General features: G+C 49.8%; 1 protein-coding gene across 2 annotated transcripts in view; it reads left to right on the top strand.

Annotated features, from left to right (window-relative positions):
- Nucleotides 1–4,838: 4,838 nt before the first annotated feature.
- RASGRF1 (Ras protein specific guanine nucleotide releasing factor 1) overlaps nucleotides 4,839–27,866 on the top strand; it is a 118,120-nt gene continuing 95,092 nt past the window's right edge. Inside the window, exon 1 of one of the 2 annotated variants that reach the window (XM_004387484.2) lies at nucleotides 4,839–5,478. In XM_004387484.2, the coding sequence (XP_004387541.1) occupies nucleotides 5,203–5,478 (276 nt within the window). In that variant the 5' untranslated portion in view covers nucleotides 4,839–5,202. The remainder of the gene's footprint in view (nucleotides 5,479–27,866) is intronic. The other variant, XM_004387483.1, reaches the window with a different exon arrangement.

Below are 27,866 nucleotides of genomic sequence, written 5' to 3'. Positions count from 1 at the left end.
TTAGTCTTGAAGACTAAATATACACCAATATTTAGAAAAACTGTGAAAAAGAAAGTACTAGATTTCACAATGGATAAAGCAATAAATAAAATTGTGTCACTGATGTAAGAACAGACAGAGCAATGGGACAAAAGCAGGATCTAGAAACAGTCCCAAGAATAGCCAGGAATTTGGCATGTGATTAAAATGTTACTTCAGATCAGTGGTGGAGACTGAATTACTCAAACAAGCGGTGTTGGGGCAACTTGCTGGCCATTTAGGAAAAATTACCACCACACCCTAGTCTCACTCCTAACTCAAAAGTAAGCTGCAAATTCATTAAAATTATGAATGAAAAAAAATGAAATTATAAAAGCACAGAAGAAAATATGGGCAAATATTTTTCAAACTTGAAGAAGCTGGCACAAGAGCGAGTGGGTCAAATCAAAAACCATAAAGAAAAAAATAGATATATTTGTCTACACTCAATTTTAAAATTCCTTACAACCCATATAAAGACATACACTATGTATAGATATACAGAACTAAGAGGCAACCAACAAACTGTGGGAATTATTTAAAACCGGAATGAGAGTTGATGAGTTAATATCCCTAATCTGCAAAGTATTGTGATAAACCTACAAGAAAAAAAAAATTTACAAAATTAAGAAATGGATGTAAGCAAAAGAATTCACAAAAAGAGGCATTCAGATGACTTTAAACATTCGAAAATGTCTAAACCTACATATACTGTATTTTTTGCAAATAGCATGCCCACCTAAATAACACATATAGAACGTGCAGAAATGACAAAATTGTTTAAAAGTCCTGGCATAGGACACCCATACATATACTGCACATGTCTCGTGACATTTCCAGAAGTGAATTTCGGCTGCATTTACCCTCCTTCAATAGTTCAAAAATGTTACTTTTGATCATATTGTATAATAAAGCTATAAGCCATGGTCAAGAGGTCATGGATCGAGTTTGGTGGTACCCCAGTAATCAGAAAATAAACTATTGAAACTGTGAGTTTGTTTCTATTAATTTAAGTTTATAATTATATCCCTGTCACTTCTGAGTCATCAATCGGAACCTTGAACCTACTGAAGCTTGTCCATAAATCAGTGCTATCAACTGGAAGCGTAAACAAAGGGAAGCTTGCACTGGCATAAATGGCATCGAGTAGCTCTCCTTAAGACTCTCCATTCAGTCTGCATTGGCATAATTATCACAGTCATCTTCAGACTCTGGCTTTAATTGCAGGGGGAAATAAAGCAAAACTGATACATGATTGCTCTTGGCTCACCCGCTGAATTTGAAAACCTTATCGGATCATCTTAAGTGAAACCATTAAGCATGTTGGGTCTGCTTATTTCATAGTCTAATTATGTCTTACTAGTACCAACGTCTTTGATAGATGATCATAAGTCACCGTAGTCATAATCATAAAGAATCAGTTAATTAAATTTATAGTAATATAAAAAGATGTCCTCACACACTGTTAAGTAAAGAGAGTATGAGAGGGAAATTGAGAGTATAAAACAGCATGTATTATAGAAGCCCATTTTAGTAAATGTAGTTGCATAGAAAAAAAGTTGCGAAGATTATATAGCAAAAAAATTGTTGGAGGGATTATATCTTCATTTTTCGCATTGTTTGAATTTTTTATAAAGAGCATGCATTACATTTATAATCAGGTTTTTCATTTTACCAACCTCCCTGTGACCCTGGGACCACCCACTCCACTCTACATACAACTCTGCCAGGAAAAGGGTTATCAGATTTAGCATATAAAAATACATATTGCATGGGACATACTTCTACCAAAAAATTATTTGTCGTTTACCTGAAATTCATGTCACTGGATGTCCTGTATTTTATCTGGCAACCCTAGTCCAGAGGGAAGGGATGCCTCAGATGGAGCTAATTCTTAGGGACGAGGGGAGGGGTTATGACTTATGCCCTCAACCACAAAGAGGAACGAAGCCCGTCCGCAGTCAGGTGGCTGCGGTTGCTCAGTCTATAGCACATACATCAAGGTGGTCCTTCTTTCAGTCTCTAACAGTACCATCCAGTTAGACTCACCAAACATCTACCATGGGTTGGATGTCTTCAAGTGTAGTATCTCATTAAATCTTCTCAACAATCAAGTGAGATGAGTATTTTCATGATTATTATGAATTGAATCATGTACCTAAAAAAGATGCATTGAAGTCCAAATTATTCCTAGTACTTGTGAATGTGACCTTGTATGGAAATAGGGTCCTTGAAGACATTATCAGTCAACATGAAGCCATACTGGAGTACAAACCAAAACACCATACCCGTCGCCATCGAGTCGATTCCGACTCATAGTGACCCTATAGGACAGAGTAGAACTGGCTCCATAGAGTTTCCAAGGAGCGCCTGGTGGATCTGAACTGCCATCCTTTTGGTTAGCAGCAGTAGTTCTTAACCACTATGCCACCAGGGTTTCCATACTGAAGTAGAGTAGGTCCCAACCTGAATAGCGTACTTATAAAACTGGAAAAGAGACACAGAGACAGATACACAGGAAAAATAGCCATTTGACAAGGAAGTTAGGATGCAGCTGCAAGACAAGGAACGCCGGAAGCTAGCTGGAGAGACAAGGAAGGATCTTCCTCTAGAGCCTTCAGAGGGGGCATGGCCCTGCCAGCATCCTGATTTCGAATTCCTAGCCTCCAGAACTGTGAGACAGTAACTTTATGTTCTTAACCCGTTGCCATTGAGTCAATTCCGAATCATAGCAACTGCCCCATAGGGGTTCCAAGGAGGGGCTGGTGGATTTGAACTGCTGACCTTTTTTGGTTAGTAGCCAAGCTCTTAACCACTGTGCCACCAGGGCTCCCAATTTATAGTATACTTAGTTACGGTAGCCCTAGGAGACAATGCAGTGATTATCTGCTTTTCACTGATTTGGAGAGACTTGGATCTGCGAGTGAGCTGCTCAAGGTCACACACATGAGTGGAAGGGGATTTGAACCCACATCTTTTGACTTCAAGTTAGGGTTCCTGCCAATACAGTTCACTTGGGTCCTGCCATCCTGAGTCCCTGCTCTCACAGAGGAGAGGGGCCCATTTGGCCCAACTAGCCAGTGTGAAAGGGGCAGCATGTCTTGTCAGCTGTCTGTAGTACTGGATTGAGGGGCAAAGACCTTGGGGCCAGACTGCACAGCCTCAAATCCAACCTCTGTCACTTCCTAGCTGGGTGAATCTCAGCAAGTTATTCAACACTTCCGTTTTCCTATCTGTATCACGGAGCTGATTGGCGGGTGGGAGAGCCTACTTCCATAGGGTTGTGAGAGGATTAAATCACTTAATTGATCTAAAGCACTTAAAACAGTGTCCCTTCCCTCAAGTTTTCTCAGCCTCTTCCTAACAGTAATAAATTCCTAATAGTAATAAAAATAGCAGGCTTCCTAATAAAAGGGCTTAAACGAAGAGAGCCTGGCCAAAGGACCTCAGTCTTGGAAACTCTGCCCTCCAAAAAAAGGGCAAAAGAAAAGCAAAGGTAGAGCATAAGGTACCCCTTGGGAAAAGAAGACAATTGAAGATGCTCAGCCTTCTCCTTCTTTGTTTTCATTATTTCTGAAGAAAACTTAGCACCATGAGTCCTTAGATTCTCTTGACCGCAGTGAGGCACTGGGAGGGACGACTGAGGCCAGTCCCTTCCCTTGAAATGCTTCCCATCCGAGGAACACAGGCCTGCGCCATTGTGCCAAGGACAGGGGCGGCTCCATCTCTCCTCAGCAGTATCTCTCCGTGGGCTCCCCGTGTGTGTGCGTGTGTGTGCGTGTGTGTGTGTGTGTGTGTGCGTGTGCGTGCGTGTGCGCGTGCGTGTGTGTGTGCGTGTGTGCGCGCGCGCGCGACTGCAGGTTCCGTGCTGAAAGATGGTGTCCTTCCTCCCAAAGGCTGTGTGGCCGCCCATCTCCGCCGCAAACAGGCCGAGCCCGCGCAGTTCCCGTCCGAGAGAGGCCGCTGCCCTCTGCGGCAGACGGCGGTGCGCGCTCCCAGTTCTCCGGCTCGCCTGGCTGCCGGTGCGGCCTCCCGGTGCAGCGGGCGCTGTGACGTTCTCGGATAAATGCCGTATAACTGTGTAGGCGAATGGGAGCTAAAAATAAGAACGGAAAATCTATCATTAAGGTATCATTGCGCCAGCGCAGCTATTTGAGGGCTCCCATGGTCCCCGGCGCCTGCGTTTGAAGCCCGCCTTCAGGCTTTGGGGGGTATTTGCAGAAAACTCCCAGCAGCGGCTCGCCAGCTAGACCTCAGGGCGCAGGGGGTGGCGCCGGTAATTATAGTAACGCTTAAAATAAAATAAACCTTCACCTCTCCCCTCCTCACCTCACCTCCCCCCCGCACTGTCCTCAGGTTGCTGGGGAAGCCGCCAGGAGTGGGACTAGATGCGGAAATGAATGTGACCTGTTCGGTTACAGAAAGATTAGGACTGAAAGCGCTTTCAAATCTATTTCACCATCCACTTTCCTCCCACTTCGAATTAGAAAAATAAAGTACGGGGAATGGGGAAGCCTTTGGAGGAGAAAACGACAACTGGCACTTAACCCCTGGTCGACAGTGCGCCGCAGTGGGGCGCAAAGATGCCAAATCCCGGGATGGCGAGTCTCTGGGGTTCCATTGGGTTAAACGAAAATTGATCTGATTTGTTTTATAAACACCCGAAGAAGAGAACCGGACGGGGGGCAGGCTGTGTGTGTGTGTGTGTGTGTGTGTGTGTGTGTGTCCGCATCCGCGTGCGTCTGTGTGTCCGAAGAGGGGGAGGGGGCGCTAAGGTGCAGCCTGCGAGCGGCTCTGCGCCTCGCCGGGACTGCGTGCGTGTGTCCCTGTCCTCGCTGCCGAAAGGGGCTCTTCGAGGGATCGGCGTCACATGACTCCGCCTGCCCCTCGCCAGCGCGCAGCTCGCCAGTCCCTCAGTTTGCCCGCGGGCGGCATCTCCTGGGCCCGGGGGCTCTGCGGGGCAGAGGAGACGTGCGGGCGGAGAACGGCACATCTGACTTCAGGAAGCCGCGGTCCGGCGCCAGATCCTGGAATGTAGACGTTTGGAGGAGGGAGGGAAGAAAGGGGGGGAGCAAACAAGGGAGCGCCAGAAAGAGGCAGCGCGCGGCGCGCACTGACTGGGGTCTGCCGAGTGTCGGGCGGAGAAGATGTAAGCGCGTGGGGTCTCGCGGGCCTCGGAGCACCATGCAGAAGGGGATCCGGCTGAACGATGGCCACGTCGCGTCCCTGGGACTGCTAGCGCGCAAGGACGGTACGCGAAAGGGCTACCTGAGCAAGCGGAGTTCGGACAACACAAAATGGCAAACCAAGTGGTTCGCGCTGCTGCAGAACCTGCTCTTCTACTTCGAGAGCGACTCGAGTTCGCGGCCCTCGGGGCTCTACCTGCTGGAGGGCTGCGTCTGCGACCGCGCGCCCTCCCCCAAGCCGGCGCTCTCCGCCAAGGAGCCGCTGGAGAAACAGGTGAGGCGGGCGCTGCGTCCTGACCTCCCCGCGCCCGGACCGCGGTCCTCCGGGTGCGGACCGATGGCTCCGAACTTTGGTCCCTCTACGCTCGCCGCCCTCGGCGGGAGAGTGGGTTAGCTCTAGCCGGGTGGGTGATCCCGCGGCGACCAGAGGGGGCAGGGACTGCGGACGGCGAGTAGGTACCGGCTGCGGCTGCGCTTCGCCCGGCGAGCTGAACCCCGTGGGAGGTAGGAGCAAAGGGTCCGAGACCTGGAAATGCGGAGGGAGATGGGATCCGAGAGATCGGACAGAGACGATGAATCTCGACCCAAGTCCAGCCAAAAATGGTCCTCCTAACCTCCTCTCCCACCACCCCGCCCACTTCCCCCAGCTCGGGACATCCCAGATCGTCTGCCCCAGGCGGGGGAGGTGTAATTCCCCGCGCTTAGGCACCCGAAGGGCTCGACCGAGGCGTCGGAGCGCCGCGGCCCCTGCCTCGCAGGAGCTGGGGGAGAAAACGATCCTGCGCTAGCTCCTCCGAGTTGGGGGTTGCGGAACCGCAGGGTCGGTTGGGTGCGATCGAGAGCGGTGGCGGGCTCCCGGTCGACTCCGGGCCCAAGCAACAAACCGAAGGGTTCGGAAGAGACCCCTGACGCGCCGGGGGTAGGACCCGGGCTACTGCGGAGGCGGCGGGAAAAGTGGGCGCTTGTCCCTCCCCCGCCCCCTGCGCCGCCGCCGCCCCCGCCGCAGTCGCAGCTGTAGCGCTGCCCTCGCGTTTACTGAGCTGCAAGGCTAAAGGGCCAGGCCTCGACCTGCTGGGGGGCCTGGGGTGCGCCTTTGGCATGGGGTTGGGGGCAGGGGCACCTATAGTTGCGGAGTGGGAATAGCCAGACAGCAAGAGAGCTATCTGTGAGCTCGATGCGTTCTCCAAAGGCATCTGGCCCAAGCCCCTGCTTCTGGGAAGGTAAATAACAGTGGATCCTAAAATGTCACCGCTGGGAGGGACCTGCGATCAGTTGGACCCAACCATCTGGTTATTGCCTAGATGGGGACACTGAGGCCCAAAGAGAGAAATTCAGTTGCCCAGTGTCATACCAGGACTCAGGGCCACCCCAAGGCTCGGGAAGGCAAATGAGATCTCAGAAGCCTTGCTGCACACAGGCTGATGGTGATGGATTGGCTGAAATAAAGCACGCTTAAAGTCGCCCCTCCCTCCTGATCACCTCCCCTCTAATCACCAGGACAGGGATCCCAGCTCCGTATCCAGCACACCTCCTCCTTCCCTGCCCTCAGCCGGCTCCTGTTGGGAGATGCTTTCTGGGGGCTGGGAAATGTGCACAGGAATTTTTGAGGGTGAGTCTCTGGGGATGGCGAGCCAGGTGGTAGGCAGGGGCTTCCAGATGGCAAAGCATAGCAAAGAGTAGGTGGCTCCTTAAGCTTAGAACACAGATGGGGCCTAGAGGGCTCACCTGGGAGAGCCAGACCCAGGCGGGGCCAGAGATGCTGCTCTCAGCCCTTGATGACGCGCCCATCTCCAGCCTTCCAGAACATTGCTAGCCCTCGCTGGCCAAGGTCCACCTATACTTACCAGTGACCTCCAGCCCCAGCCTGAGCTCACCTCCATCCTTCAGCTGAGCTCCTGGGCCAGAAAGGCGGGAGGGATGGGGGAAGCCAAGTTGGCACTGGGCTCAGAGTGTCAGTTCTCAGCACCCTCAACACAAATCAGACAGGCCTGAAACTGAATCTCAGAGTTGCCACTTCCTGGCTGTGTGACCTTGGTTAACACACTAAACTTCCCTGAGCCTCTATTTTGTAATCTTCAGAATGGTGATAGTGACACCTACCTTTCCGGAGTTTGAGAAAACTAAATTAAATAATGTATGTTGAAAGTATGCTCAGAACACCTTTTAGTTGAATCTAGATAAATCTTAGTTGAATCTGAATTGTACCCACCTGGGCAGGCCCTAAAGGCCTTAGGTCACAGAATGTCCAAGCTGAAAGGATGCTCAGAGATTGTTCAGCCCATCCTTCCCATTTTACAGATGAGGAAACTGAGGACCAGAGAGGGAAAGAGAGTGGTGCTAAGTCACACAGTAGATCAGTGGCAGATTCAGACCTAGAATTCATGCAATGTCTAAGAATTCCTAAAAATGAGACCCTATGTTGATTGCAAATCATTCAATCCTGGCTCAGGTATCAAATCATGCTAGCAGTGGCTCACGGAGAGGCAGGAATGCAAGACCAAGTGATAATTTGCACACATCTTCAGAGCTGAAAGGGTTTCCTTAGAACACAGGCAGAGATCCTCAAACACGGTCACAAGAGTAGCCCTCCTGCGCTGGAGAACAGAACAGGGTTGAGAGGAGCAGACAGTAGTTCAGTGCCGTGCAGTTAAGGATAGTTTAATGCTGCACAGTTAAGGTGTAAACCTTCGTTAAAGTCTCATGCCTCATCTCATACGGTTAGATAGGCGTTACATCCTACTCTAGAACAAGAGTTTGGTACCTGTGGAAAAGTAGCTCTTGCTCCTTTGGCCTCTGTTGTTGGTGTTGTTAGGTGCCATCGAGTCGATTCCGACTCATATTGACCCTATAGGACAGAGTAGAACTGCCCCATAGGGTTTCCAAGAGGCAGCTGGTGGATTTGAACCGCCGACCTTTTGGTTAGCAGCCAAGTTCTTAACCACTACACCACCAGGGCTCCACTTTGGCTTCCATGTCTATGCAAAAAATAGTAATTTTTCCTTTTCTAAATATTTGCATAAAATTGATGGCCCCAGAAGCTGTGCCGTGTTTATCCTTGACTTGGGTGCCCCATGGCAGAGCCCAGTGTGAGACACAGCTCCAGGCCATTCTGTGACCAGATTTGCCTTGTGTTTAGGCCCATAGGAAGTCTTGACTCAAACCTGCAGGGCATGCGGCCGAGGGCTGGCATTAAGAGGCCTCAAAGAGGTGATCAGTTTGACAGGACTGATTAGTATCTCGGGTCTGTGGGTGGCACAGTTTGCACTTGACTGGTAACCAAAAGTTTGGCAGTTCAAACCCACCCAGCAGCACCGCAGAAGAACAGGTCTGGCTATCTGCTTCCATAAAGATTAAACCAAAAACCAAACCCAATTCAATGGAGTCAATTCCAACTCTTAGCGACCTTGTAGGATAGAGTAGAACTGCCCCATAGGGTTTCCAAGGCTGTAATCTTTACAGAAGCAGACTGCCACAGATTTCTTCTGCAGAGCGGCTGGTAGGTTCAAACCACCAACCTTTCAATTAGCAGCCAAGCACTTAACCTCTGTGCCCCCAGGGCTCCTCCATAAAGATTACAGCCAAGAAGACCCTACGGAGCAGCTCTCCTCTTTAACACATTGGGTCGCCATTAGTTGGAATCAACTCAACAACACAAGACAACAAGTTAGTATCTGGGGTAGTGGCGCTTCAGTGGTAGAGTTCTCACCTTCCCCGTGGGAGACTCAGGTGATTCCCTGACAATGCACCTCGTGTACAGCCACCACCCACCTGTCAGTGGAGGTTTGCATGTTGCTATGATGCTGAACAGGTTTCAGCAGAACTTCCAAACTAAGACAGACTAGAAAGAAAGGACTTGCAATCTATTTCCAAAAATTAGCCAGTGAAAACCCTATGGATAACAACGGTCCAATCTCTTTGTGTATGGGGTCACCATGAGTCAGGGGCAGCTAACGACAACAACAAGTTAGTATCTGGTGAAGACTTGGTTTTAGAAGGACATCATGTTTACCCAGATGCAAGCAGGCAGTTTCCTCCTCGAAGGCCCAGGAATGGTTTCTGAAGGAATAGAAACTAAGGTTTGGTTGGGAATCCACCCAGTGGCAGGGATGGGGTCTTCTTAACCCAAGACAAAGCACATAGTAGGTGCATGGTGCCTACTGAGCTAGATTTGTTGGTGTATTATATGTTAATTCCACATTTCATGTTCGGAGGACTGACTGGGTGCCAGGTCCTAGGCCATGTCCCAGTCCTAAGAAGCTGGATCGTCACAGTCCCTGGGCCCCTGGGTGAGACAGATGCAGATAAAGATGAGAGCCACGTGCTGTGAAGATGCTCTGCCAGTGGGATGCACAGGTGCTCTGGGAACCCAGGCACGGAGCACCAGGCTCATCCCAGTGCGGTGCAGTCTCGCCTGACTGCTTCTAGACTGGTCCGACTCATCTGGTGCAGCTACAACGTCCTGGAGCCCTGCCTGGTCCCGAGGCCTCATTAAGTCAGACTGGCACAGCCATGTCCCCCGTGCCCACTGGCAGCTGCAAGACCCTTCCCTGGCCTGGACCCTGTTGCTCAGCCCTGACCTCATCCTCCCGACCCTGCAGCCCACACACTGAAGGCCTGAGTGCCTTGGACTTAGAGTTTGAGTTCAGCTTCCCTTAAGGTTGCTCCTCGGTGTTCCATACCCTGCTTTGTCATGGAGTCACCCCACACTGCCTTTTCCCATCCTCGTTCCAAGCACACTGAAATAAAGCTTCCCGCCAGCTTCTGGGGGTGGGGCCGGGCGGGGGGAGCCAAACCAACCCCAGCACCCCCCAGCCCCAGGAGTGGTCAAAATGTGGAGACTAGGTTCCTGATTCACTGAGGACAGAGGCAGGGCCATGAAGGGATGCAGACAAATCTCTTCAAGCCAGAGCCTCACCAGTGATGTGGGCAGAGATGCTGGAAGCTGGGGGCCACCTACCCAGTTACCATGGAGCCAATGCCGATTCATGGCAGTCACATGTGTGTCAGAGTAGAACTGTGCTCCACAGAGTTTCCAGTGGTTGATTTTTTGGACATAGATCACCAGGCCTTTCTTCCAAGGCACCTCCGGGTGGACTTGAACCTCCATCCTTTTGGTTAGCAGCCAAGAGCATTAACGTTTGTACTCCCCAGCAACTCCAAGAGCCACCTGGTACCTCCTGTCTGCCTGGTTGGAGCCCTTCCCTCCTAGAGACCAGACAAAACCATAGACCTGGTCTCATTTACAGACCATGTTACCCGTTGGCCAGGTCGATGCAGATGAGCCACAGCCCTGAGGCTATGAGTGTGTCCCCTTTCAGGTGAAACAGTCTCTTCTGTGGTTACCCAGCAAGGCAGTGGCAGAAATGAGACGAATTCTCCCACTTCCTCTGCAGCTTTCCTCTCTCCACCACAAAGCACACCCTCTGATGAGCCAGCTGTAGCACAGTCAGCCTCTCAGCCAATCAGAGAAACACAAACCTGAACTGTAGGGGAATAAGGTTGCACTAGAAGCAACACTCCTTGGACGTACAGCCCCGGGACACTGGCCTAAGTGGTGCCAGCAACCCAGGCTATGGAGTCCTTGCGCCTAGGGAAAGGCTACAAGGCGGCCCGATGTTCCAGAGCCAGGCAGGCATGGGGCCCCCAGGACTAACTGTGTGGAGCTCATCTCCCTACTCCAGTTCTAAAGGTTGAGGAGGCTCAGTAGGTATACCTTGAATGACACAAGGAAGTACCAGGTCCTTGCCCCTTTGCTTGGTGACCGTGGGGCCAGGGTCGGGGACAGGTTGTACCTACACAAGCTTGAACTAAAATTTCAGTCTTACTTATTTGCGAAGTAAACATTTTAGCTCTCAGCACCAAGCATGTGCTAGATCTTGCAGATACAGAGAAGAATAAAATTTAATCCTTGTCTTCAAAGTGCTAGAAGTTAAGTACGGAGCTCTCTTCTAGATTCACTCCCCTAGTAGTAACACACGCACGCACGCACGCACACACGCACGCACGCGCAAAACTGTTGCCGTTGACTCGGTTCCGACTCATGGTGACCCCATGCATGTCAGAGTAGAACTGTGCTCCGTAGGGTTTTCAATGGCTGATTTTTCAGAAGAACAGTACCAGGCCTTTCTTCTAAGGCGACTTTGGGTGGACTTGAACCACCAACCTACTGGTTAGCAGTGAGGTGAAACCGTTTGCACCACTCAGAGACTCCGAGTACTGGAAATTCTCTCTCCTGAAGCCTCAGACTCTGTCCCCCTGCCCCTGCCTCGGTTCAGGAGCTCATGGTGTCACACTTGATTTATTGAACAACGGCACCATTGTCCCACCTCGACCCACCCCAGTTTCCCCTCCACTCTGCAGGTGCCAGAGTGATCTTTTAAGATGGAAATCAGATTGTGGTACTATGCCACTGAGAGCATCAGGAGCTCCCCTTCACCTTTAGAAAAAATTCCAATTCTCAGCCATGACCCAGTGAGCTCCAGCTTCTGCCTGCCTCTAACTCTGCCCCTACCCCCACCCTCCTCCTTCCTCACCCTGTTCAAGCTGAGTCTTTCCACTCCTACACAGGCCTTCTCTTTCCTACCTCGAGGACTTTGCAGAAGCTATTCCCTCTGCCTGGAATGATTTCCCACCCCTACACACTTTGAATGACCAGTTCCTTCTCCCCCTTTGGGGGATGGATTGGGGAGATGAGTACCCTACACAGTCCTGGGGCCCTGTGCCTGCCAGGCTGGGCCTGTCTCTGGAAGCACTGGGCAGCCCTGCTGGCCTTTCCATAGATGCAAGGCCTCCACAGTCTGCAGGTCTTAGCCTAGAGGTCATCGCCTTGAAGAGAGGCCTTCCCTCACCACTGAACGAGAATAACCCCATGTTCCCATCATGTTCGTTGACAGCATGCTTCTCTTCATTCCTGTCACTTACCACAGTCTGTGATGAGTTTTTGGATTTGGATGGTTGTTTGTTGTCGATTGTCTTCCCCACTAAAACACCAGGAGAGTGGGCTGAGAGGCAGGAGGCAGCGCACTCATCAGCAGGGCTGTTGCCATTCATAGTCCAGGTGATGATGTGGAAATTCCGAAAGGATGAAGGAACGAGGTCTTTATGATAAAGACTTTACCAGGAGATACTCAGGTACAGAACTGGCAGGATTTGTGTCCAGTCAGGAGTCCCCGGGTGGCGCAGATGGTTAAGCCTGGGCTACTAACAGAAAAGCTGGCAGTTCAAGTCCACCCAGAGGTAACTTGGAATAAAGACCTGGTGATCTACCTCTGAAAAATCAGCCACTGAAAACCTTATGGAGCACAGTTCTACTCTGATACAAATGGTGTTGCCATGAGTTGAAGCTGACTCAACAGCAACTGGTTTGGTTTTGGCTTTTGTGTCCAGTTGGATGTAACAGAGAAGAGGGAGGGTTCAAACCTTCTGTCCATGTTTCTGCCTTAGGAAGTTGGGCAGATGCGATACCACCACTGAGATCAACAGTTGGGAGGAGGAGTAGGCTGGGAGCGAGTGGGAGATGAGAAGTCCCATTTTAGCGAGTGTCTTGGTCTGGGTTCTCTAGAGGAGCAAAACCAGTGAAGTGTGTATATAAATAGAGAGAGAGATTTACCTCAAGGAAATGGCTTATGCAGTTGTGGGAGCTGGCAAGTCCCAAACCCATGGGTCAGGCGGCAGGCTGGAGGCCTCTGCCAGCTCATGGGGTTGCAGGGCTGGCAAATCTAAAATCTGCAGGTCAGGCGGCAGGCTGAAGATTTCTGCAGGCTTACGTCTCAAGCACTGGAGGTCAGACACTGAGAAGAGTAGTGTTGTTGTTAGGTGCCATCAAGTCAGTTCCAACTCATGGCAACTCTATGTACAACAGAAATTTAAGAAGAGTACAGGACCTAGAAAAAGAAGATTTATCAGAACATCCGTTTATATACTAGAGGCAGGCCACACCTCCAAGGAAACTCCCCTTTCAACTGGTTGATCACATCAGATCACACCATGGAGGTGATTACATTATATTACATTGTGGACGAGCAGTCAGTCCAATGTCTACCAAACCACTCAGAATCGTAGCCTAGCCAAGTTGACATGTAACATCAATCATCACAGAAAGGTCAAGCCTGAGATACTTAAGGGCAGAAAAGGGCTTTCGCCTCTCCCAAGGCATGGTGAGGATGTTTATTACAGAGACAAATGCAGCCCCACAAGGAAGGCTGGGGAGCGTGCTGGAGGGATGGACTGATTGGAAGGGTGTGTTCAGAGGCTCAGCAGGTGGCAACCTGTTGTCCAGAGCTCATGGAGTGAAGTGATGTGACCGCCAGGTGCACGACAGGGTACACGCAGGCTGGCCGAGGACTGGTGGAGGACAGTGCCAGCAGGGCAGAGCCTTCATGTCGCTGCTTTGGTGTCTGCCTGCTTTAGACACTTGGACAACCTGGCTTAGCCAGTCAGCCTTTGCGTCCTCTTCTCCAAGTGTAGACACTGGTGTGAAGGTCGCATGATGATACAGGGACTTCCTACAGGGTGGGTGCACAGTCTGTCTCCTTTGAGTTTCACTACACTGCCAAGCAGGTATTTTCACTCCCATGTCACAGATGGTGGTGCAGTGGTTAAGAGCTCGGCTGCTAACCAAAGTTCGGCAGTTCGAATCCACCAGCTGCTCCTTGGAAGCTCTGTGGGGCAGTTCCATTCTGTCCTATAGGGTCGCTGAGAGTCGGAATCAACTCGGTGGCAATGGGTTTGGTTTTGGTTTGGTCACAGATGGGGAGCCCTGGTGGTATAATGGTTAAGAGCACCATCATTACCCGAAAGGTAGGCAGTTCGAATCCACCAGCTGTTCCTTGGAAACCCTATGGGCTGGTTCTGCTCTGTCCTGTAAGGTCACTATGAGTTGGAATCAACTTGACGGCAACAGGTTTGGGGTTTTTTTGGGTTTTGGTCACAGGTGGAAGAAGGGGAGCCCAGAGGGTTTGCCAATCCAGACTCCCGAAGGAGAGTTTGAACCTTCTCTCCCTCCCAGTGACTGGACAAGTTACTCAACAACCCTAGTCTCCGGTTTTCCTGCCTCATTCTGAGAAGCCCTGCGGGTTCTACAGGGGCCCTTCAGTGGCCACCTTTGGGGTTGGGAGGCAAATGAGGTGGGGGGCATGCTGGGGGCCATACCCCCACGTCAGCCAGAGCAGAACAACTTGTAACTGTTTTATATATTGTTGTTAGTTACAATCCAGTCAGTTCCAACTCACGGCAACCTTCTGGGTAACAGTCCTGGACCATCTTCATGCTCTTTGATATGTTTGAGCCCCTTGTTACGGCTATTGTGTCAGTTCATCTCATTGAGGGTTTCCCTCACTTCACTGACCCTCTACTTTACCAAACATGATGTCATTTTCTAGAGATTGATCTTTCTTGATGATGTGTCCAAAGTAAAAGCAAAACGATACTTTGTCATCCTTGCTTCCTAAGGAGCGTTCTGATTGTATTTCTTCTGAGACGGATTTGTTTATTCTTCTGGCCATCCCCAATATATTCAGTATATCATGTTGTTGTTGGGAGCTGCTGGGTCGATTCCAACTCATAGCAACCCCGTGACAGAATAGAACTGCCCCACAGGGTTTTTTAGACTGTAATCTTTACGGGGGCAGATCGCTAGGTCTTTCTCCTGTGGAGCCACTGGGTGGTTTCGAACCGCGGACCTTTCTGTTAGCAGCCAAGTGTTAACTATTGTGCCCTCAGGGCTCCTTCAACAGATAGAGAGAGATGTACTATACTGTATATTATATATGAAGGTTCCACATAAGTCTGACATTCACCAACAGATATTGCTTCAGCTCTGACACGCTATGAGTGCAGATTTAAATGTATATAATCTTGTAGCAGGATCCTTCAAAACACTAGACCAAAATACTGGATAATAATTTATCAACCAATGATGTACCAGACACAGTAGTGCATGTTTTACACACAGCAGCTCCATTAATCATCCCACCAGCCCTGTAAGGTAGTGACTATTATTCCTGTTTTAGAAATGGCAGAACTGAGGCTCAGAGACATTAAGTAACTTGTTCAAGGTTACACAATAAGTATGTGGCAAAGCTGGCATGTGAACCCAGGTCTGTCTGACATCAGAACCCGAGCCCTTCAACCACAAACATACAGTATAAAGATTTGGGCTGGAGACTGCTTGGTCCTCTGCCGAGATAAACGAAGGGAAAAAGGAAGATTTAACAAAAAGTGGAAATATGGCACAGCCTCTCCGGTGACCTTGGTGAAAGCGGTTTTTGTCTCTGCTTGGGTGGGAACCTTGCAACTCTGAATCCCCTGAGTGTCAAGGAAAAAAATCAGCAAAGCAGGCATCCACGCCCCACAGTCCGGTTTCCCTGGAATCCGTGGGAGTCTGGAGCCGGCGCCGAAACCGGCATTTCAGCCGTTGCCTGCGCGCATGCAGCCAAGAACAGGACTCAGCCCCCTGATGTTTATGCAGGAGCGTCGGTGACGCGTGGACTTGAGAGGGGCCCAGAACACTGCCAACGCCCAAACACTTCCGTGAGGGCGACTGTCGTGCAGGAGCAGCTGGGAGGCTTGGACCCCCCCCAGCTCAGAGAGGAGCACGCAGCCCCCAAATGCACAGCCTTGATTTCCAGCCTCCCGCGTCACTCATTGATGGAGTTCCTCTGCCTCTGAGGATGAGGCAGCATTAGATAAAAACCACACAGACCTGGTTTTGTATCCTGGCTCTGCTCTCTCCTCGCTTGGGAAGTCTTCACGCTCTCTGAGCCTCAATTTCCTCATCTGTGAAATGGACACCATAACAGAGCCTACCTCCCAGCACTGTTCTGAGTGTTAAATTGGATGTTTTTAAAGCCCAGCACAGTTGTTGATGAGTGCCATCGAGTCTATTTTTGGCTCATAACAACCCCATGTGACAGAGTAGAACTGCCCTATAGGGTTTTCTAAGTGCGATCTTTAGGGAAGGAGCCCTGGTGATGCAGTGGTTAAGCGTTCAGCTACTGCTGTTTGAACCCCCAGCCATTCTGAGGAACAAAGATGTGGCAATCTGCCTCCACAAAGATTTCAAACCAAAACCGAACACTTTGCCATTGAGGCAATTCAAACTCGTAGTGACCCTATAAGACAGAGGATTATACAGCCTTGGAAACCCTATGGGGCAGGTCTACTCTGTCCTATAGGGTCGCTATGAGTTGGAATCGTCTCTACAGCAGTGGGTTGGGTTTTTTGTTTTGTTTTGTTTTTTTTCGTAGTCTTTATGGAAGCAGATCACCAGGTCTTTCCCCTTAGAGTCACCGAGTGGGTTCGAACCGGCAACCTTTTAATTAGTAGCCGAAAGCTTAACCATCCCGCCACCAGGGCTCCTTCACAGCACAGTAGGTGTTACCAAGCAATTGTAGCCATTGTGGCTGCAGCTTTCATCTGCATGACAAAGCTCTTCCTCCCAGGTCACCTGGGTCTCTGGCAGGTTTGAACCAAGACAACACTCCACTTCTAACCCTGGTTATAAAGATAAGATGGTAAATCTTAGCTCAAAAAACCCGTAGGTTCCTAAAAAAGTTTGAGCAAGCGCACCCTTAAAAGAATAAAAATGATGGCTGCAGGAGCCTCCCTCCCCATCCCTGGTAGGGAAAACATCACTGGGCCCTGTCAATTTTACCTCCTGAGTGCCTCCCAGATCCATCCATGTCTCTCCATTGTGTCCCCCACTGTCTAGGCTGCCGTTGTCTCTCGTCTGAACTTCCTTGCTGGCCTCCTAACTGCTGTAATAGTCAGGACACACTGGGTTGTGCTGCAGTAACAAACAACCCCAAGCCCCAATTAATACAACAAAGGTTTACTTCCTGCTCATGCTTTCTGTCCCGTGCAGGCTGGCAGGAGGGTTCTGCTTACTGTGACCACTTGGGGCCCAGGCTGGTAGAGGATCTATCCTGACACCTATTCCCAGTCCCTCCCTGCTCTTGAAGCTCTGGCCCAGAAGTGATCCACTCCCCACACAGTTCACTGCACTAGGCGAGTTCCATAGCCTGATGTCAGAGGAGGTGGGGGAAGTGCAGACCTCCCACAGGCCGGAAGGGCAGAAGTTCTGGGTGGATAGCACTAATGTCACCCACTGTCTCCCCTCAGTCCCTGGGTCCCCCAGTCCAGAACAGTCTTTCCAAAATGCAAATCTGATCTTGTCACACATACATATACAGGGTAGCAGAGGAGAAAGGCAAAGGAGCCTTAATGATGGGCTTCGTGGCAGGAGGCAGGGAGTGGGCTGAACAAGCTGTCTGTGCTCATGCTTAGAGGGGCAGGGTCCTTGCCAGCCTCCCCTCTGTTCATCAATTTCAGTGTCTCTGTCATTCCTGACCAAGTGTGACAAGAAGCACTTTCATGACTGGGCTTCCCCTGAATTAACGAGAAAGAGGATTTTAAAGGCTGACTTGGCATTCCGAGAATGTTAACACTTCCCATCAGTAGCGTTCCCTCCACAGGGATTTACCAGGGCCTTCTAGGAGCCCAGGTCCCTGGGTGGAGCAGTTAATGTGCTCGGCTGCTAACTGAAAGGTTGGAGGTTCAAGTCCACCCAGAGGCACCTTGGAAGAAAGACCTGGCAATCCTCTGTCAGGCTATGTGAGTGAAATATAATCAACTTTGCTTAAATGCCTCTTGGGTTCTTAGTCAAACTTAGGAAATTGGTAAAATCACTTGGGAGAAACTGGTCAGTGTGTAGTGTTCTCAACATGCCCGATTTCTCCCATCCCCTGAGCCTGCTTCTACCCTGCCACCCCTTTCCTCCCATGCTGGGCCTCCTCTGCCCTCTTGCCACACTGGTTACTACCTGATGCCCTCACCTTCTGACCAGCTGTGCAGGCAGTCGGAAGCTGGGGCTGGGAGGGGCTGGTGTTCCAGGAGGAGAGTAGATAGATAAGCAGATACTGGTGGGCAGGGGTGAGGAGAGGGGAGTCATTACGTCTGAAAGCGTCCTGTAGCCTGGACAGTGAGGGAAACAGACTGGTATGGAGCACTCATTGGCCTGTGAAAAGACACAAGCCAGGCAAGAAGCATATGTGTCCCAGGGGTTGTACAAGTGGCACCAGCAGGGAAATGATGCTGATGCTGAGGGCAGAGTCACTGCAACAACAGAGGCCTCCCCTATTGGCTGGCCACTGGCCCTCAGGGGAAGCTGAGCATGCTCAGTGATGACCACTCTCTGGAAGGCTGGAATGTGGAGTGTCCTGGTGACCAGACAGCGTAGGGTGCAGCTTGGAGGAGTGGGCGGGGGTGGTGGCAGGGAATGGATGGTCACCACACCTCTCAGACACACTCTCAAATCGCCACTGTCTTCTGTTATCTTAACATTGTAGAATAGGTAGCACATTCCCGTGATTCAACATTCAAATGATGCACCTGATCCCCCCCCCAGCAACCCAGTTTACCTGCGCAGAGGCTGCCATTGTTAGCAGTTTCTTACGCTTTCTTCCAGAGTGAGTATACAAATCTACAAATGCATATATGCAAATACATGTGCAAATACATACCAAATCAACCAGTTGCCGCCGAGTGGGCTCCAACTCATGGCGACCTCATGTGTATCAGAGTAAAACTGTGCTCCATAGGGTTTTCAGTGGCTGATTTTTTGGAAGTAGATCACCAGGACTTTCTTCTGCGATGCCTCTGGGTGGACTCAAACTACCAACCTTTTGGTTAGCAGCCTAGTATGTTAATCATTTGCACCACCCAGTGACTTCACAAAGGCATATGCATATATACAAATATGTGCAAATATATGTGTGTATGTGTATATATGTGTGTATGCATATCTAAAATTATTATACAAAACATACTACATTGTAACATACTACAAATGCTATTCTATGTCTTATTTTTCTCACTATGTGGTGGAAATAGCTCTTTATGAGTATATTGATCATCCTCAATCTTTTTTACAGTTGCATAGCATTCCATTGTATGGATCTCTCCTCTTGAGGGACATTTGAGTAATTTGCAGTCTTTTGCTATTACAAACAGTAATGCAATTAATAAATACCTTTGTACTATTTCACTCCCACTCAGATGGCTAAGATTAAAAAAAAAAAACAGAAAATAACAAATGTTGGTGAGGATGTGGGGAAATTGGAACCTTTATCCATTGCTGGTGGGAATACAAAAGGGTACAGCCATTGTAGAAAAGAGCATGGCAGTTCCTAAAACAACTAAAAATAAAACTACCATATAACCCAGGAATTCCATTCCTAGGTATATACCCAAAAGACTTGAAAGCAGAGACTCAAAAAGAGACTTGCAGACCAGTGTTCGTAGCGGCACTATTCACAATAGCCAAAAGGTAGAAACAACCTAAATGCCTATCGACAGATGAATGGATAAACAAAATGTGGTACATACATAGAATGGAATACTACTCAGCCCATAGGAGAAATGACGTCTTGATACATGCTACAGTATGGATGGAGGTTGAAGACATTGTTGAGCAAAGTAAGCCAATCACAAAAAGACAAATATTGTATGAACTCACTTATATACAAAAGCAAGAAAAGGCAAATGTACAGAGACCAAAGTTTATTAGTGGTTACCATGGGTGGGAGGGAGGGGGAAAAGGGGGGTTAACGGTGATGGAAAAATCACATTGATTAAGGGCAGGGTTGTATAGCCAATTACTGCAATTGCTGTCAATAAGTTGTATACCTGTAAAAAGTCAAACTGGCAAAAGTTGCATGATAGATATATTTACAACAATGACCAAAAAAAAAAAAAAAAAAGTAGCTGCTGAGGCTGCTTATCTACAGCCGAATACCTCATGGGATTTGGTTCCTTGGTCTGGAGGTTTAGGGTCATGGTTTCCTGGGACATCCCAGTTAATTGGCCTAATAATGTGTTTAGTGCCTCCTAGTTCGTTGCGTAGCACCTGGGGTGTTAAAAGCTTGCAAGCAGCCATCCAAGGCACAACAATTGGTCTCTAGTTACCTGAGGAAGAAGGAGAGTCGGGAATAGGAGCAGGATATTGAATATGTGGCTAATTGCCTCTGTGAACAACGGCCTCCTTTGCCATGAGACCAGAACTGGATGGTGCCAGGCTACCATTACCGAACATTTTGATCAAAGAGTCCATAGAAGAATCCTGATCAAAAGGGGGAAAATGCAGAACACAATTTCAAATTTTCATGGACTCCAGACTTCCTGGAGCCATGGAGGGTGGATGAACCCCTGAAACTATTGCCCTGACATAATCTTTAAACCTTAAACCAAAAATATCCCCAGAAGTCTTCTTAAAACCAAACAATAGTTTAGCTTAACTGGTAAAATAATGTCTGTCTTGAGCATTTTGCTCTTTTAAGAACTATCTATAAGGGATTGAATTGACAACAGCAACTTGGAAGATAGATAGGAATCTTAGATGGCAGTGAGTTTATGTTAATGGAGGAGGAACAACTCAGAAAAGGAGCGTGAGAATGGCTGCACAACTCGAAGAATGTAATCGATGTCACTGAATTGTACATGTAGAAACTATAAACATAAATAAGTAAATAACCTTTGTGCATAGGTCATTCTTAACCAGGTTTTTGACAGAAGCTAAAGGACAGACATGTCCAGACTAAAGTTCATTCATTTATTCATTTGACAAGCATCTAAAGGTGGCTGGTGGGAACATGAAGGGCAAGCTAGCTGATATTCACGCAGGATTGGCAAGGTGTGACAGCCACCAGGACTCATTTCGTCCTGTGGCCACAACTCCTAGGGCCTGGAGTCATTAGCTGCCATCGAGTTGGCCCGTGACTCACGAAGACCCCTTGCACAACGGGATCCCATTGTGATCCGTATTGTTTTCATTGGCTGATTTTTCAGAAGTAGGTCTCCAGGCCTTTCTTCCTAGTCTGTCTTAGATGGGAAGCACCACTAAAACCTCCTTAGCATCATAGCAACACACAAGCCTCCATTGACAGGTGGTGGCTGTACATGAGGTGCATTGGCTGGGAATTGAACCTGAGTCTCCCACATGGAAGGTGAGAATTCTGCCACGGGACAACCACTGCCCTGTAGGGCCTGGAGTAATATACATTCAAACAGAGACCATTCTGTGGGCAGAATCCTGGGGGACCACACTGACACAGGCCCCCAAGACATGGCCAAGCACTGCCTGGCTCAAGGCAGATTCTGAAAGGGAGGGGCTTTCACAGGTGTCTTAAGTTCTGACATTGCGGTTACTTCCCAGCAGATCTCCTCCCCCCCATTTCACCCCTGTCCCCAGGAAAGGCCAGGCAGGGTGTACGGGTGAGCATGTAGTATGGTATCCAGAGGTCAGTACCTGGGGCAGGCCTAAGTCCTGGTCTGAGTTGCAGGCTAGAGCAATGCATGGTTCAGGCCCCACCAGAGCCCAAGGGTCTGCACATGACCTGATTCAGGAACTTAGCATGGGGACAAAGCAGAGGTCCTGGCACTGTCACCGGGACCCTGGAAGACTCAGACTTGGGGACTCAGAGGCAGAGGTTGGGTGGAATGAGGCCACTGGGAATGGGGGAGAGGGTCGCAAAGTGGGGTCCAGACTCTGGGAAGCCTCATCAGGTGAAGTGGGGGGGTTGGGAATGGGGCAGGGTAGATAGGTCCTTTCTGGTGTGGGAGCACCGGGGGGCTGGCTGAGGCCAACACAGCCATCAGGCAAGGCCCACTGGGGAAATACTGGACCCAGTGAGGCCCCCACAGTGTGCCAGGCAGAAGGGCAGAGTAGCCAGGGTTGGAGAGGAACCAGCACTTGAGGAGCACACACTGTGTTGCAGAAGCTGCGAGAGAGACCAGAAGACGTTCTTAGGATCCTAGAAGTGAGAGAGAGAAAAGGGTTCTGAGGTGTTCACGAGGACCTGAGGGGGAGCCCGGATGGATGGCCCTGACTGAAGGGAGGGAGGGCAGAGATGGCCAAATAGCTGGACTCTGGGCCCGGGCATGTGAACACACATACACACACACACGGATACAGACACACACACGGACACATGGACACACACATGGACAAACACACATGGATACACAAACACACACGGACACAAACACGGACACACAGACATGGACACGCACACATACACATGGACGTAGACATACACACAGGGCTGGGGCCACATCAGGTTCCCTCTCACACAGCCCCTTCTGTGGACTGGGACATCGGGCCACATCTGGCAGAGCGGGGCTGGCTCGGGTTCAAGGCCAGCTGAGGCCTTGGCCCCAGCGGTGGACCAGGAGGGCGGGAGCCAGGACCCATTTGGGGAGCGGGTGGAGAAGGGGCCCTGCCTGGGTGGGGCAGCATCATGGGACCCAATAAGGGGTGGAGGCTGTCCCAGAGTGAAGGCATCCATCATCCCTCAGAGGACCCCAGCCCACTCCTCCTCTAGGAAGCGGTGATGAGCAGAGGCCCAGATGAATCCCACCCAAGCAGGGTAAATTGGAGAGGGCGAGACTAAGGACAGGGAGAGCAGACGGGGCTGTTTCGTAGTCCAGGAGGGACATGAGGAAGCTTTGAAGTAGAGTGTGGCAGTGCGGATGGAGGGAAGGCGTGGATTCTAAAGATATTAAAGAGAAAAAGCAGAACTTGGTGACCAGCTGCCTGTAAGGAGTGAGAAATAGGAGCTGAAGATGATGGAGAGGATGCCAAAAATTGCTGATACATAATAATTCCCTGATCTTGGCACAACTATGACTATTCAGTTTATAAACCCCCCCCAGGCTTCATCCATGTGGCAGAGGTCTTGTGTATGCACACAAGTGTGTTTGCACACGTGTCTGCTTTCTAGTAATTTGCCACAGACAGGTTGATGACACCCATCATGGGGGCCTTGCAAAGGCTTCAACTGGTTTAAAAACTGGTATTGAGCACTTATATGAACCGAGAGCTTTCACACCATTATCTGTTTTCAACAGAAGTGAGGTGGGTAATATCATTCCCATTTTGTGAAAGATAAAACAGGTCCACAGAAGGTAAGGGACGTGCTGAAGACCCCAAGGCTAAGTAATAAATAAATAATAAATTTGAACTCAAATTTATCGCAAACCAAATGGAGATCTGACAACTCCAAACCCTGACACTTGTCACCAGGGTCCCAAAGTGCACTCTCCAGAACACTGGTTTTATCGAATGTTGGTAGATCTTCCAAAAATGAAGAAAGGGTTCCACGGTGAAATACGTTCCATTAGAGGTTACTTCACTGCAGGACTTCTCAGTGCCTTTACTCTTCCTTTGCTTCCTGAAGAGTAGTCATCGATGGGTTTCATGAGGTTTTATCTGCCATGCCACCCATCTGGAAAGCTGGCCTTCCCTATCCCCTGCCAGCCAGCTCAATTGCCTGTGCTTGAGGAGCAAATTCAGTGCCCCCTGCTTTGTGGCTATTGCTACAAATTGATTAATTCATAAGCTGGCCTCTTGTGCAGTGGTAACAAAAACCCGGAGTCCCCCATTCGGCATACAAGGCAACTCTATGCCCAAGCTAAGCTTTTGGAGGCTGCAGGCATTCCTTGGCTTGTGGCAGCATCACTCCGATCTCTACCTCCATCTTCACGTGGCAGTCTTGTCCATGTGTCTGTGTCTCTGTGTGTCCTCTCCTCTTCTGCAAGGACACCAGTCATTGGATTTAGAGCCCACTCCAATCCAGTATGATCTCATCTCGTCTAATTACATCTGCAAAGACCTTATTTCTGAATAAAGTAACATTCTGAGGTTCCAGGTGGGCATGAATTTGGGGGGGACACCATTCAACCCACTATGGAAAGTAGGGCTGGGCAGGGAGAAAACTGCCTGTGTTTCTGGTGCAGAGTTTGCTCTTCCCTCAGCGGTTTCCAGTGTGAGGTGAACATTAGAGTCACCTGGGGAGCCTTCAAAACTACCCTCCTTGCCACCCAGATTCTGCTTTAGCGGATCTGAGGGGGGCCCAAGCATCAGTATCTTTTTAAGTTCCCCAATATCTCTAATGTGCAGCCTGAATTGAAATGTCTGCTGTAGTAGGAAAGGCAATTAAAAAGTCATTACAGTACAATTGAAAATGGCTTTGATGGGGAACGACAAGGGGCTGTGGGAACACGTGGCAGCACACCTGAAGTCTAGAAGGACCAGGAAAGAGGTATTTAAGTTAAGACCTGCAGTACGAGTGGAATCCCTGGGTGGTGCAGATGGTTAATGCTCTCAGCTGCTAACTGGAAAGCTAGAGGTTTGAGTCCACACAGGCACCTCAGAAGAAAGGCTTGGCGATCTACGTCTGAAAAATCACCCCTTGAAAACCCTGTGGAGCACAGTTCTGCGCTGACACACACGGGGTCACCATGAGTCTGAGTCAACTCGATAGCAGCTGGTTTGGTTTGGTTTTACAGTATGATGAATGTGTGTGTCTTTCTGGAAGCGCTCGGCACTGCTGGCCTTGATGTTGTCATTGAGTGTCATAAAGTGAACAGTGTCTTGCTTATAAAAACAAACAAACCCCATGTGATACAGAGTACAACAGCTCCGTAGGGTCCCTGTGTGGCGCAGATGGCTTGCACTTGACTACTAGCCTAAAGGCTGGCAGTTCACACCCACCCAATGGTGCTGGGGAGGAAAGGCCTGGCAATCTGCTTCCGTAAAGATAACAGCCAAGAAAACCTTATGGAGCAGTTCTATTCTGTAACATATGGGGTCGCCATGAGTTGGAATGAACTTGATGGCATAGATTTGTTTGCTTATTTGTTTGTTTAAAAATCTTTATGGAAGCAGATTGCCAGGCCTGTCTTCCCCGGCACCATTGGGTGGGTTTGAACCACCAACCTTTAGATTGGCAGTCAAGCACAAACCGTTTGCACCACACAGGGACCTGTCTGGCTGATAGTGGGGAATTAATAAATATTTGTTGAATTAATGAATGAGAAATCATTCCGGTAAGGAGTAAGAGGTGTCAAGAACTTTATTTTTGATTATTAATAATCCTTGATTATAGTTGCCTGTTAGCCAGTGAGGAACCCGGTGCTCAGAGAGAGAGGGGGGCTTCCCAAAGCTCCTCAGCTCCCTCAGCAGCAGAGCTAGATCCCAGACCCGCTGTTGGAGTGTCCACTGCTCCATCCATCCGTAGGGTGACCAAGTGTCCTGGTTTGCCTCCATTTTAACGCTGAAAGTCCCGTGGCCCAGGAAACCCCTCAGACCCAGGATAGTCGGTCACCCGACCTGTCAGTGGTTTTCAAATCATGTTCTATGAACGTGCCTCAGGGGCTTTCAGTCGTTAGGGAAGGCTAAGCAGACCCTCAACGAGATGGATTGCCACAGTGGCTGCAACAATGGGCTCAAGCAAAACAATAATTGTGGAGATGGCACAGGATGGGGCAGTGTTTCATTCTGTTGTACACAGGGTCGCTATGAGTTGGGACCGACTTGACAGCACCTAACAACAGCAAGCAGATGGGTTCCAAGCCCACCTCTCCCATTTCCAGAAGCACAAGTCCTCTTCACCTGTCCTAGATAGTGAAGTTTGTTATGCTACAGCCACTGAGGACATCAGAAACAGAGGCTCATCATGAGACAGGAGAGGGAATAGATCCAACAAGCTGACATCAGCAGCAGGAGCCTGTGGCCAGGGCCATCAGGCAGGAGGCAGAGCACCTGGGGCCAGGCACCAGCTGGAGCCCACAACCTCAGCCTTGTGAAGCCTCAGTTGTCCTGAGCAGCATCCCCATCCCAGGTGAGGCCATACATGTGGTCCCAGAGCATGTCCTCCAGCCAGGATAGAGACCGGGTCCTGCCTTGGAGACCTGGCACACCCCAGCTGTGATTTCTGCATCTCTTATTATAAGTCTAGTAGATCACAGATTTAGTTTCTGGATCACTCCCACTTGACTTGCTGAGGCCTCAGGTGAAGGTCCAGAGCAGTGAATGGTTCTCAACCTTGGCTGCACAGTAGTCGAATCACCCAGGGGTGCTCAGGCCACACCCCAGCCAAATTATTTCAGACTTCAGCGTGCAGCCTTGGGTGAGAGCAGGGCTTCAGCCAGAACCAGTTCCTTGGGTCTGAACCCTTGTTAAGAATTTGCATTTCTAACAAGTTCCCTGCTGAGATTTTGCATTTCCACCCCAGATGTACTGAATCAGAATCTACATTTTCAACAAGATCCCCGGGGGATTCTTATGTTTAACTTCCTGGGAACTTGTTAGAAATGCAAATTCTCAACAGGGAACTTGTTAGAAAAGCAAATTCTCAGCAGGGATTCGAACCCAAACAAACCGGTTCGAAGCACTAGTTGAGACCCACTGGTCTAGAGACTGGAGCCCTGGTGGCACAGCGGTTTAAGAGCTATGGCTGCTAACCAAAAGGTCAGCAGTTCGAATCCACCAGCTGCTCCCAGGAAACCCTATGGGGCAGTTCTATTCTGTCCTATAGAATTGTTATGAGTTGGAATCAACTTAATGGCAATGGTTTTGGGTCTAGAGACACTTGACACCCAGGTAAAACTCCAGGTGGTCCAGGCTCGGTCCCTGAACCTGGTAAGTCTCCTGTAGTAATTCTGGATCTGTTACAGTGGTCTGGCTCTGACACTGGGAGTATTTCTGGATCCATCTTAGGATCCCTGGAGAAGCTTCAAGGCAGGTTATCCATCTCATGCTCCAGGTCTCAGGAAGCTCCGAGTCTATCCTAGATCTCTGTGGAGACCCCAGGTACAGTTCTGGGCCCATCCCGGGGGCAGCCCTGGTAGGCTCCAGGAGAGTCCGCCACCTCTTGCTTCTTCTCTAACAAAGTCAGCCAAGGTCCATTGGTGGTTTCTTTCCCGGTTGCATTTCTAGGGAGTCCCTGAATGAGGCTCCAGTCTGTTCCTACATCTATAGTTGGTCCCCAGGATGATTCTGGGGATCCCAGGATGCATGAAGAGGCCCAGACGTGGCTCTGAATTGCTCCAGGAAAGCTAGTGAGGCCCGTGAGAAGGGTGGGGGTCTGTCCACGCAGCCCAAGTCATGTTCCAGGTGTGATGCTGGGCCTGGGCATCCCATCCACATGAGGCCCCAGGTGAGGCCCTGGCTATGCGCCTGAAACCTGGTAAATGCCTTCGTAGGCTGCAGCCTTGGGCTGTGCCCAGGTATGGTTTGCTGCTATCTCTGGACCGTTGATGAGGCTCCAGATCCGTTGTCCTCAAACGTTAGCATGTAAGGAATCACACGGTGGTGCAAAGGTTAAGTGCTCAGCTGCTAACTGAAAGGTTGGCAGTTTGAATCTGCCCAGTGGCTCCTCAGGAGAAAGACTTGACAATCTGCTTCTGCAAAGATTACAGCCAAGAATACCCTCCGGGGCAGTTCTCCTCTGTCATACGGGGTCACTATGAGTCAGAAGTGACTCAACAGCATCCCACAACAACAACAAGGTGTTTATTAAAAAACCTCCAGCCCCACCCCTAGAGATTCTGATTCTGAAGGCCCAGGTAGGGCCTGGGGATCTGCATTTTTAGTAAGAGCCCCAGGTGATTTGTATGTGGACAGCTAGGGTACCACACTAGGAGAAACGCCCCCACTGTATCTGGTTACCTCTGGTGCAGCTGCAGCAAGGCAGAGCTGTGGGTCTGAGCCTGGTCCTGGAAAATAGCTGGGGCCCCCGTGACACTGCAGATACAGACCTGGATCCAAGGTGTGGTTTCATCTCAAGTCACAGCGGTTTGTCGTAAGCGGTGGTTCTCACATTT

Source organism: Trichechus manatus, unplaced genomic scaffold (genome assembly GCF_000243295.1).
Source record: "Trichechus manatus latirostris isolate Lorelei unplaced genomic scaffold, TriManLat1.0 scaffold00186, whole genome shotgun sequence".
In the NCBI taxonomy this organism is placed as follows: Eukaryota; Metazoa; Chordata; class Mammalia; order Sirenia; family Trichechidae; genus Trichechus; species Trichechus manatus.
This window is presented reverse-complemented; position numbering and strand designations above follow the sequence as displayed.